General features: G+C 40.9%; 1 protein-coding gene across 3 annotated transcripts in view; it reads right to left on the minus strand.

Moving 5' to 3' along the window:
- Window positions 1–2,298: 2,298 nt before the first annotated feature.
- Window positions 2,299–12,387, minus strand: part of TNKS1BP1 (tankyrase 1 binding protein 1) — a 33,899-nt gene continuing 23,810 nt past the window's right edge. For all 3 annotated transcript variants that reach the window (XM_042447801.1, XM_042447785.1, XM_042447791.1), the window contains exons 7-12: window positions 8,418–8,844; window positions 7,816–7,957; window positions 7,080–7,213; window positions 6,690–6,841; window positions 4,289–4,362; window positions 2,299–2,782 (exon numbers count right to left, since the gene is read on the minus strand). In XM_042447801.1, coding sequence (XP_042303735.1) covers window positions 4,305–4,362; window positions 6,690–6,841; window positions 7,080–7,213; window positions 7,816–7,957; window positions 8,418–8,844 — 913 coding nt within the window. In that variant the 3' untranslated portion in view covers window positions 2,299–2,782; window positions 4,289–4,304. The remainder of the gene's footprint in view (window positions 2,783–4,288; window positions 4,363–6,689; window positions 6,842–7,079; window positions 7,214–7,815; window positions 7,958–8,417; window positions 8,845–12,387) is intronic.

The raw sequence follows: 12,387 nt of genomic DNA on the forward strand, positions 1-12,387 counted from the left end.
TTGTCTGAACCCTTCTAGTCTGTGTTAATACTGGGCTAGATCAGTAACTTGAATTAGAATGAGGAAAGTTTTTTGTGGGTTTTTCGGGCTATGTGGCCATGTTCTAGAAGAGTTTATTCCTGATGTTTCACCAGCATCTGTGGCTGGCATCTTCAGAGAAGATGCTGGTGAAACATCAGGAATAAACTCTTAAAGAACATGGCCACATAGCCTGAGAAACCCACAAAAAACTATGGAAGCCTTCGACTTCACAGAATGAGGAAACTTCCACAGATCCTATGGTAGACTTATGCGACCTTATTTTCAGGAAAATCGTGGTTGGTGGAAGCTTTAAATGTAAAACCAGGAGTGTCAGGTTTTTCTTATTTCCATGGCAGAGATGTTTTTATTCTCTCCATTTCCTAACTTTGATTTTCTTGTTTTCTGCAACATCTAAATTCAGCTGAACAAGATCTGTTGGCTACTAATTTAGCAAGTGCCACAGTGGCCTCTGGTGGCTGAAAGACATTGCTTCGGGCAAACCCTCAATCAAAGGGATGTGAAATGGCAGTTTTTGAAAACAATAAATTGTTAGGTTCAATTCAGGTTAAACAAAGGAACAAATTGTGCATTAACACATCAGGGAATGACTAAATCCAATACCTAGCAGAAGTCACTTACGTTGCTAACCTGTGACTTTGTGACCAAAAAAAACTGCTTGTATCTATCATGCAGACAAGTATGGCTTCTGTTCTGACCTTCTCATCTCAATCCTTGCAGAACCCACCAAGAGCCCATAAAGCACAACAACTTTGAAAAAGGGAACTCAAGAGTAGCAATATGCAGCCATGACTGCAATTCAGGAATAGGAGTTTGGTCAGCTGGTCCTACTTTTCTTCTCTAAGGATGGGTTTCCTTATGGTGCATCAAATCTTGAGCTGTGGGATAACTTGTATTTGCATTATACACATCCAGTAAAATGCCTGGAAAAGCTAGAGAGGAGTGAGGGTGTATGCAATGATACATTTTTAAAAGAAAAAAAAGAGAGTCCTGTTGTGCTTTCATTCACTTTTTCTCCACAGTCCAACTGATCAGTAAGCAAGCAGGGGTTGAGGTGGGAAGGCTACTGTTTCAGCATTAGTGGCAGCATAGGTCGGTAATCATAAATGGGATGAGGGGATTTTAACATCACTCCCGTCCAAACAATCTTCAATCAATTCTTCCCCTGCTGCTAATAGCAAAGGAAAAACATCTGAACGGGTATTACTGAAGGGAGGGGTAGAGGTTCAACTTTACCCTTCTAGGAATCCCATTTACTAATTTCAATAGGCTGGTAGGGCACAGGCCATACTGGTTAAATGGGATGGGATGCTGGAACGTACACACACATACATGTGCAGCCCTGATGTCCCACCTCGCTCTGCATATAGTCCTTGGGCCAGAAAGGGTTGCCTGCCCTCTGCTTTAAACTCTTCAGGACTCCTATGAGGAGGGTAAAATCCTTGATAATATAAAGCAGCAAGCAATTAAGAATCATCAGAGCTGGCCAGCACCATGCACAACCAGATTCTGCTTCAAATGAACAATAACAGTCTTCTCCATTTTTAGTCCTGGCGAGGATTACAGTAGATATGTACAGCAGAATGTACTACAGAGCGTTACTGTGCTGCATCTTCCTATTGCCAGTCATACCCACTTAGTAAATTCCATTCCAATCCCCCAACAGTCAGCAGTTCATCATCTCCCATTTCAGTTCCTCCATGACCCCTTTTAAACCATTTTTATTTTATAAACTTTTGAACTTCTGCAAACCTCTGAGTCCCTCAAAGCCTGCTGGTACTGCAACCCTGCATGTAGATTATGCCATTTGGCTACACTGAGGTCCATATCCTGATAATGCCTTTGCTAATGTGATATTGGATATAAGGAAAATATGGTGAATGTATGTACATGGAGTGCTGCAGCTATGCTTTCATCCTTAACATATTTGCCGAGGGGCATGGTTCCCTCCTCACAATCTAAAATTCTCTCTCTTGACTCATGAAAGCAGCTAACAAATCAGATCAAGTATTCCAATAGTTATGTTCATTCTAAAACCAGAAAGTAGAAAGAAATGAAAATAATTCTGAAGAACAGAAAATCTGTATGAAAGACTGCTGTTTTTTCTCTCTTAAAAGCAAAACATGATCATTCTTTGCCAGCATTTCATTATAACCCCTGCTGCTGTCTGCCCATATCAGGAGTCTGTTGCCAAGTAACAAGGCTTGGCTCAGGATACAGATCAGAGGATCACACACAAGCACACTACAAACACGGTGCTTCCATAACCATAAAACCTTTATTTGTTTCAAGTGATTGAGGGGGAAAATTCATTCCTCTTTTGTCTGAAATGCATTATATTGCAGCAGAGATAAGCAGAAGCCTCACCTCTTTGTCTTCCCTCCCTACCTTGGGGTGAAAGAAAAGGGGCCAGAATGAAGCTCCTTGACTGATTACAAAAAATAGAGACTTTATATAACTGTATGTGGTATAAGAAGGAAAAACAAAGGAGGAGGAAACAGCCAAGATAGCAGCAGAGAGAATCTGACCGCCATATGCATGAGTGAGTGAATGTAATACAAAGTGCATAAATGTGCCTCATCCTCTCCCTCTCCCCCCCCCACCCCCCCCCCCCCCCCCCCCCCATGATCCCTCAAAGTTGTTACATGGGGACTCTGTTTCTAAACCCACCATCCTGCCTCACACCCATGAACAGCTCACTGGAACATCTGCTGTCAAGGCCCCAATAGCAGGATAGCAACATCTGAAACAAAAAGAATATGACAGGAATTACAAAGACTGGCAGGGTTGTTCTTTGTAGTGTGTGGGAGGGCCCTATCTATACACTTGTGTACTGCTGTCAAACTCTGACACAATGTTTTACAGTTTAGTTCCCCACATAAACCTCCAAACCCTAAGGAGAAGCACATTTGAATGGATGTGACCTTTCTCAACTGCGAAGTTGAGCATTGTGACAAACCCTACCACCATCTTGATCTCTTTTAATTAGGATGCCTAAGAAGAAAAGTCTCCCTCTTTCTCCTACTACATAATTTTATTAGATGGTTTACAAAATCAGCATCAAATCAAACTGATTTAATGAAATGTATGTACTTCTTTCAATGATACTGCAAATGATGCCCAGCAGTGCCCACTAGAGGGCAAGGACCAACCAACAGGAGACTAAGGGTCATTTCTTTCCACATGCTTTTGCAGTACCCAAGTCATACTTCAATCCAGTGAAGTGCTTCCTGGCAACAGTTCTGTAATGAGCACTCCTCTTCAGCCTTGCATCTCACTGGTGAGATTACAGTTCCCTTACCTATTCACAAAAAAATCCATATACATGAATTGCCTTTGGGTCTTGTATCTGTAATCTTATGCCATGTGAGTTACCCTATGACTGTTGACAAAAGCTCTAGACTCCCTTTACTGTGAGTTATAATGGAGATTCAAAGTACCAGACGAGAGCATTCCTCATGATCCTGGAGGATATCTCCTTTTGGTAGGTAGCCCAACCTGTGCATTATTTTCCAATGTGGGTAATGTATAAGAATTTACCAGTGCAGCCTCTGCACATTCATGCTGCTCTTCTTTCTGTAGCAAGAGTGCAACCTGTGGCCCTCCTGATGTTGGACTCCCAGCACTTCCCAACAGCCCTAGCCAGCACAGCCACTGATGAGGGGTCATGGGAGCTGAAGCTCAGCAGCAAGGAGAAAGCCAAAAGCCCCCCCCCCCCACCCCCACCACCACTGCCACCTGAGCGACAGTCTTGTCCTAAAGAAGATCACAGCCTCCTGTGGCAACACTAGATTGATACTGAGAGAAATGCATCCTTATTAGGAAGGGGAAGTAAAAAGGTTCATTTCACAACCCTAATCTAGCAGCTGTATTTTAGCCAGTGTCCAATTTGACAAGGACATGAAATTCAGCTATTAGACTAGAAATACACATCTGACATACAGAGATCAGATAAACTAGCACAGGGACGAACCCCATACACAGTGCAATTACCACTGACAAATGTCAGAGGGGATAAAGATTCTCCAACTGTTAATAAATACAGTGGCCTTCTTGCTTGACACATAACAAATAAGTTTTTGTTCCTATGGGAATACTGGCCCCAGTTTCCTGTACCTTCTGAATAAAAAGGCCATGTTTGCTGTATGTAGCGTACTTAGCAAGCAATAGTGATTCCACATGCACAGGTATCAGGAATCAGATACCTGTTTGGGAAGCTAGTATCAAGCCCCACAGATGAGTCACTTGCCTGAATGTTTGTTTTATTATTTCTTCTTTTTCAGCTTCAGAACTTGCAGCCAATTAGGTGAGGATGTTTCTGACCTAGGGATTCAGGAAATGATTAAAAAGCAGTAAGCTAGTACTGTAATGTACAGCAATAAGAGTGACCCACATTCCAGGGGAAACTGGTATAAACCCAGAACCAATTGTGTTTGCACTGATATCCCATTTACTATACATGCATGCACACACGTGTAGATACACGCATTATACATCAAATTCCCTTCGGAAAAAAAGGAACTTTTTAAACACTGGCGCAGGCAGACAAGAAGTGGTTCTAATATAAATAGTTCACATGCTATTCACATTGACATGCCATCACACATTATTCCAACCTCCTCCCCTATTACCCCTATACACGCAAAAAGACAAAACACAAGAAACAAGACCTTAGGGTGCTACATTGCTAACTGCATTCTCTAAGTCTGATACCTCCCTTGGGTGGCAGGCAGGGAATCAACACAGGTCAGTGGCCTATGTGGAAGCTATAAGTCACCACACATCAGTAACAAGCATTGCCCCAAACAGGTATTCATTATTATTATTTTATTTATTTATTTATTTCAGTTATTACTATCTCTCCGTTGCTGGCTTAAACATATCAAAATGGCTTTAGTAAAACCACAGCTACAGTTATAACATACAAGTCACAAATATAATCCCAGTAATAAAACAGTTAAAGCAATAGTTCAAACACAGTGAAAGGTGGGCTTAAGTGAAAGCTTTCCAGATTAAAGCAGTCTTCGTCACTCACTGAAAGGCAGGCAGTGAGGAAGCCAAGTGCACCCTCATTCCCTAAGCAGGATCTCCCGTTATCAGAGCACCAAAACAGAGAACACCTCCCTCCCCCCTCCCCCAGCATGCCTGCCTGCTGTACCTTTAACAGCAAGGGAATTCAGAAGAACACCCTTGCGGTGGAAGAGCTGCTGAACAAGTTCACATGGGAAGAAACAATTCTCAAAGTTAAAAGTACAACGTTAAGAGTTTCACCATTTCACCACTTTGGAAAAGTTACTGTTTTTGACTGCAACTCCCAGATTCCCCTGCATGGCCACTGAGGGATACTGGAAGTTGTGATCCAGAAAGGAAATTTTTACCAACTGTGGTCTTAACATAATTTTGGGATGTCAAAAGTGGAGTCAGGTAGTTAAAAGTTGATACATACTGTATTTAAAAAGGAGAGATTTCAGATTTAGATTCACTGCTAACACCACTGAATGCCAGTTGTTCTTTTAATACAAGAATGCAAGACCTTCTTTAAGGAAGTTCTTTTGACTCTAATAAAAAGTCATTTCAGACACAGCCAGATCCAAAAATCAGCAGATTTTGTAGCATTGCATAGCACTCACTATCTCTGCTACTATCTACATGAAATCAGGCTGAGTACTACAAGCTTTCCATCCCAGCTCCAACAGGTTGGATACTTACCATTCACTCATGTAACATAGCTAAATGTCATATCACAGTCTAACTCAATGTCAGCATTAAAAAGACAAGTCATTCCACTGTTGAGGGGGTGCCCCGCTGGAAGTGTAAAAAGGTCACGATCCAATTCTGTTCTCACTGCGCATGTGGAGGGATGCTAATTTGAATTCTAGACTACGAAAGGTACATACTCATATGATAATTTCTTTTGCATTCGCACTACTTTGGCTTTGGGATGGGGGCTGTGTTCTTCTATGGATAACCATCCACATACTTGTGTTCATTTCCGAATTGGCCCTACTTTCTTTTCTTTCGAAATTGAGAAACATTCTTCCCATGTGATAACTGCAGTCCAAAACATCTGGAGGACCATAGGCTGTCCTCCCTAGCTAAAAAGGAAAAATGGTGTTGATGTCCAAAAGGAACCAACAAGAGCGCTGCTACACCTTTAGGATTAGACCAGTGGGATGGACAACAAAATGCTCAGGATTCCAACCACTCCATTCCATTCTTCCCTCCTCCTTTTTTTTTTATTTCCCCACCCAAAACCAATTAGACAGCATTCTATGTCCATTAAACACACTCTCATTGGGCTGCTCTGAGAGATTATCCTCCCGAAAGTTTCAACCATATATATGGGAGAAGGGGAGAGAGAGAACTTCTACAAATGGTGTTCCTCTGAAGTATAATACTCTCCTCTTGTGAACAGGTGCTGCCATGTTGGCTGCAGAAGCAATGACACCAAGAAAACATAGATCACTATAAGTATAAATTATTATTTTTTTCTCATTTATTTGTATATTAGTGTTGGGTGCTCCCTTTTTCTTGCTACAACTGCTAAATAATCACATCACACCTTTTTTTGTACCAGTTCTGGCAATCATGGATATAACACCACAGCCCATTTTACAATCTCTCTTCCACCACAAGCACCATACACCTACCCTGAAGATTTCTCTGGCTTGGGTGGAAGCACCAAAGGCTTCCCACTGATGTTAGCCATCTTGCATGATTTAGAGCGCTGTACAGGGGCCTCCTTGACCTCACTTTGTGGATCACCTTCCTCAGCAGAAAGTTTTCGCCCTCTCAACTTAGCCTAGGGTCAAGCACAACAGGATTAGAAGCAGGACTTAGCAAAACACTTATCACAGCTGTCTTGACAAGGTCTAGAGAATAAGATCCTCACCTTTCTTCTTCCCTGTTCACTACTTTGATTTCAAGTTGGCAATTTGACTTTGAACATTCTGATTTCCAATAACCAATCTTGAAACCCACCCTAATATTTATTCTCATTGTATGATTCTTTATGCTGATCCACCCACACAAGATTCTACCTTCAATGCAGAAGGGCTGAGGCCTGGGAAGAGGGGCACTTTTACTCCCTTGGACAATGGAGAATTACGTGTCTTCCTGCTTCTTGGCTCTTCATGGACGTCTTCATCTGAGGCTGCAGAAGCTGTTTGAGGCTCTAAAAAAGACAAATGGTAGTGTAAACAACATAGGTGAACCTAGGCTAATGCTGTGTGACACATTCCAATTCATTTCTGTTATTTCTGAGTGACAGAATCCAAAATACATTCTAAAGCACAGTGCCTAGAGCACAGTAAAGACAAGCAACCTGGGAAAATCTTGCCAGCTATCTTCATTATAGTTTGCCACACAGTATTTGGCTCATCTGCTGAAATTTGGAGCTAAGCCTAAGCACACTCCACCCTATGCATGTGAGGAAATAAGCTCAAGTCTAAGAAAGCTCATGCTACCAGCTTCTTTCCTTCACTTAGTCTCAAAGATGCTACTAGATCCCTTTGCATACATTATTATAGTATGTATGTATTATTACAGCTGCCTGGCCGGGAATGGAATCTAAGTTACTCAGGGCTTTTTGGGGTGTAAGTCAAATAACCTAACAAAGGGGACAGATTCACAGAAACATAGCACACACAACTGATATAACCAGGTAGGGCGTACTGAAACACACACACACATACCCTGCAATACAAGGGTCAATAATACACTGAAAAAAGTTGCATGCAAACCACAGCCAAGCCCAGCTTTCAACATTCTTCTTACCTGTGGAATCTTTAAACATCCAGCTGCTTCTGTCACTATCTGAAAGAGCACCTCCAGACCGGGTGGCTGGTGCCCGATGACCCCGCTTACGGCCCAAATTAGCACGGTCACGGTACGCAGTGCTGTCAAGAACCTCTGTATCCTGAATGCATACAGAACAGGGGAAGGAAAGATCAGAGTGACATATTCTCTCCCTCAGGAATGAAGAGCAATGCCACACAACTCCAGCACTTCTACTGCACCCAGAAATCATCTGGATCAATCAATGCCCAAAACTCAGCACCACTAGGACAGATAAGCAAGTGCAGAGGCATCTCTGTATATAGCAAAAGGTTGTTGTCAAACTAATATGAACTATAACACTTTCTCTCAAAGGAAACAGCAACAAATTTAAGAATAACAGAAAGCTTTCAAATTTCAGCATAGCTGTATAGGGTAAGGGCATAGCCAAGGCTTAGCCAGTGGCTATGCTGGCTGTGGGATTTTGGGAGCTAGAGTTCAAAAAGGAACTTTTCCAAGCTCTATAAGCATGGCCAGTGAAAGAAGCAGAGGTTTCACAAGAGTCAAGAAGGCATCTCATAAATATCCAGGGTAGTATTTACCTCCAAGAAGATAAAGTCTTCCCTTGTCACTGCTTCTGTTTCCTCTAAAGCCTGGCCTTCCTGGGACAGAGGTAGCACAGCCTGGCTTCCATTTTGCTCGGGATGGCTCAGTGACCTTGCTTCCAGATGTGGCAGACTCTCATTTCCACTTTGTAACTTGCCATCCCCGCCATCCACAACTGACAAAATATTTTCATCATGCTCAGCTGGGAGAGGAGATGCCTTTAACCCAGCCTCTTCAGCTGCTCTGTCTCCTTCCTTCTTATGAATGTTAACAGGCAAGCTGCTCTGTCTCTTTCCTTCTTCTGAATGGTAACTAGGGAAAGAGGTGGGTCTCTTCTGCTGTACTATTTCTTTGATAGCACTGTTAGAAATCATCTCTTCCAGCAGGCAGCTAGGACTGGAAAGTCGTTGACTATGGCATCTTCTGTTCAGGATTGAGATAAAGAATATCAGTGGTTCCTCAAAACCCTTTCTTCCCACCATCTTGCTAGTTTTCTCCCCCATAGGATTTCCCCATATCTGCTAGTCTCCTCTCAAGATACATCCACCATCTTGGTAGAATTCAAAGATATAGCCATGTTAGTCTGTAGAATCAGTATGTAGAGAGATCTTGTAACACCTGTAAGGGTAACTGAAAGAAAGAAGTTGGCAGCATGAGCTTTCATAGACTTCAGTCTACTTCCTCCACCAAAAGCATCTGAGGAAATAGACTGAAGTCTACGAAAACTCATGCTGCCAACATCTTTCTTTCAGTTAGTCTCAAAGGTGCTACAAGATCTCTCTATATACACACATCATGTTAACAGTTCCATTCTTCAGTGTTTTTCCATATTGGATATTCTCCTTCTAAAATATTTTTTTTCAGTTGCATAAGCACAATGAAAAAGTATGAAAGCGGAAGTGAACTATGAAAGGGCTATCAGATGCTTTCCAAATACACTGGACCCTTGTTATACGCTGGGGTTTGGTTCCAAGATCCCCCGTGGATAACAAAATCCGTGGATTTTGTCCCATTAAATATAAAAAATGGAAAATCAAGATTTGATATTTGAAATTTATACCTTTTTTTAACATTTTCAAACCGTGTATAAAAAAATCTGTGTATAAGAAGGGCCGACTGTACAATGAAAAGCTAATATAAAATCCACAACATTAGATAGGAGGATTCATACCTTCTATTATTACAGAAGCAATAAAATGTCTCCAGTTGGACTCATCCTACAGATCATGATATTTAAGAATCATATGGTATAACATGATGCATGATACAGGTGAGTTCACATGAGCCAAGGCAGCTCTACAGTATTAACCTGTGTTTGTTTCTGAAATACTGCAAATTTTGTGTCTTTAAAGTTTACTGTAATTGATAACTGTAATAACAATATTTATAAACTTATATATTTCCTTTTTTAAAAAAGAAAAAACAAGGTTTTTGTTTCTTTCATGGTGGAACTGGTTCTTTGAAAGAGTGGCAAGTGGGTGTTAAGAAACAAAAGGGTATAACGAGCCAGGAGAACTGGCTGCATCAAAGCAGACAGGAAAAAGAAATTTCTTAGTGCCAAGAGAAATACAAGCAAAGCTATGTGATTATCTCAAAGAGCTAGCACATGATAATGGACAGCGTGTTGTATGCAACTGTATTAACTGCCTCTGTGGCAAATCTTTACAGTTTATGACTCATCAGCTGTAATGCAATAATCTGACAACCTCCCTTTTTTACAGTATCAGCAGGGCACCAACCAGGAATATGACCCTAGGCATGTTTACTCAGAAGGAAATCCTAACTCTATTCAATGTGACTCTCTCATTTAACAATGCTTACCCTTAATCAACCTTGCATAGCCTTAATTAGTGGGCTGCAAAACCACACTAGATCCATTTCTGTGGATTACAAGATACACAGGCTCAGCTGAGGTCATAATAGGAAACTAGTCTCAGACACGTTCTTTATGAGAAGACAAGAGAATGGGAACATAGTCAGAGATTCTAGAACAGTGCGCGGAACAAAGGCAGACATAAGTAAATCCTGACTCTGTGTTGAGAATCATGTACCTGAGATACACTGCCACACTTAATGTTGCTTGAATATATAGTTTTTATTGTCATTGTTATGTTCAGATTCTTGTTATCACAAATGGGGCAACCAAGGGTAAGGGGGTGGAAATACTGAAGGTTAAAAGGGGTATGAACGAAAGACAAGGATAGGGAGGACAGGAAAGAATATATGATGAATGTATAGTGTGCTCCATCTACTGGAAAACTCTACCATGCTTCTGATGATTCTCAAATTCTTCTCAAAAGACAGTCCCTATGGCCAGAAGTGTTTTAAATATCCAGAACAGGACTATCAGAAGAGGCATGAACATGTATGGGAATGTCAATCAGTGGACAATCTCAGGGACTGTCACTTGAGGTGATTTTGACAGTTCCCAGTTTCTCATTTGGATTTCCAGGGATCAGTACAGAGATAAACAGTTTATGGTACCAGGTGCATAGGTTCAGTAGGCTTCTTATGTAAGAAATTACCTGTTCAGAAGTAGCCTGTTACACACCAACCAAGAAGTGTAGACAAGATCTCAAATCTGAAAGCAGTGGTGGCCAAATGGTTAGGATTCCATAACAGAACCTGCAGAATCCCAGGTTCAAATCCCTATTTAACCAAAACTAAGTTGTACCAGCCAGCATCTTTCTACCTAGCCAAACTCACAAGGCTGTTCCAAGCATGACATAGGATAATACCCTTGTATTTACTGCCCTCTACGTCTAATTATTTTCTATGGCAATTACACATACTGAGGTATTCTTCCCATGGCCATAAGGCAAACAGAATAATGAGATTCTTATAAACCAAAGTATATGAACTGCAGACTTGATGGATAGCTTTACATCCAAAGAAATCAAAAGTACTCTTTTTTTAATGCAGAAATTTCCATCAAGCATTCACAGGTTTTTCCAACTATTAATGTACAGAAGGGAGGGAGGGAGGGAGGGAGATAGGTAGGTAGATAGGAAAGCATTCAACGTACCCACATTTTCTTTTGCATAGTATTTGATGTAGACTGAAGACAACTCAGTTCTATAACCAAATGTCAACTTTGCTCCTTACCCAAAGAATATGATAACCTTAAAGCAGTGACTCAGCCTTTTGTATGTTAACACTGACCAGTCACTGTATCAAAGAACCCAAGTTCCTCCATGATAGAAATAAAAACATCACCTTTTTTTCCTAAAAGAGAATATGTAAGTTTATAAATATTTTGTTACTACATTTTTTCAATTACAATAAATTTTAAAGACATAAGAATTGCAGTAGTATTTTAGAAGCAAGCACAAGTAAACACTGCAAATCTGTTAGTAGCAGAGAGTTATAATAAAATTGATGTTTTAAATTATAATGCAGATGTTCAGAATATGTTTACTACTATGGTAGCTGTAAAACACAAAGAATATAAATTGCAGTAGTATTACTGGAATAATTTTTATTGCTATGACCAAAGCATCTACATCCCCTTACTTCTGTTTCCCACCACTGGCACGCAGAAAGGTGACTGAGAATCACTGCCTTAGAGGAGTATGTATCAGTATGCCCAAAAAATAAGGTACATTTGCCAGCTAAGGAGCTCAAACTAAATACAGTCACCACCAACCACAAAAAAGAGCAGATTCCTATCCTCAATGGCAATGATATCATCTGCATGCAAGAGAAAAATGCTTTAGGTAAGTTGGCTACTTAAGGTTGCCTTTCTTCTCTCTGAAGTTGATTTTTGAGCTGATGGTCTATACATTTATCTATAACATGTAGTTACAGTGGTACCTCGGGATACGAAATACCCAGGTTACGAAATTTTCGGGATACGAAAAAATCCCATAGGGAATTATTGTTTCGGGTTACGAATGTTTTTTCGGGTTACGAAAAAACTTTTGGTGCTTTTTTCGGCTTTTTCGCACGGAATCGCGGCTTTTCCCC

This window comes from Sceloporus undulatus, chromosome 1, assembly GCF_019175285.1.
Source record: "Sceloporus undulatus isolate JIND9_A2432 ecotype Alabama chromosome 1, SceUnd_v1.1, whole genome shotgun sequence".
Taxonomy (NCBI): Eukaryota; Metazoa; Chordata; class Lepidosauria; order Squamata; family Phrynosomatidae; genus Sceloporus; species Sceloporus undulatus.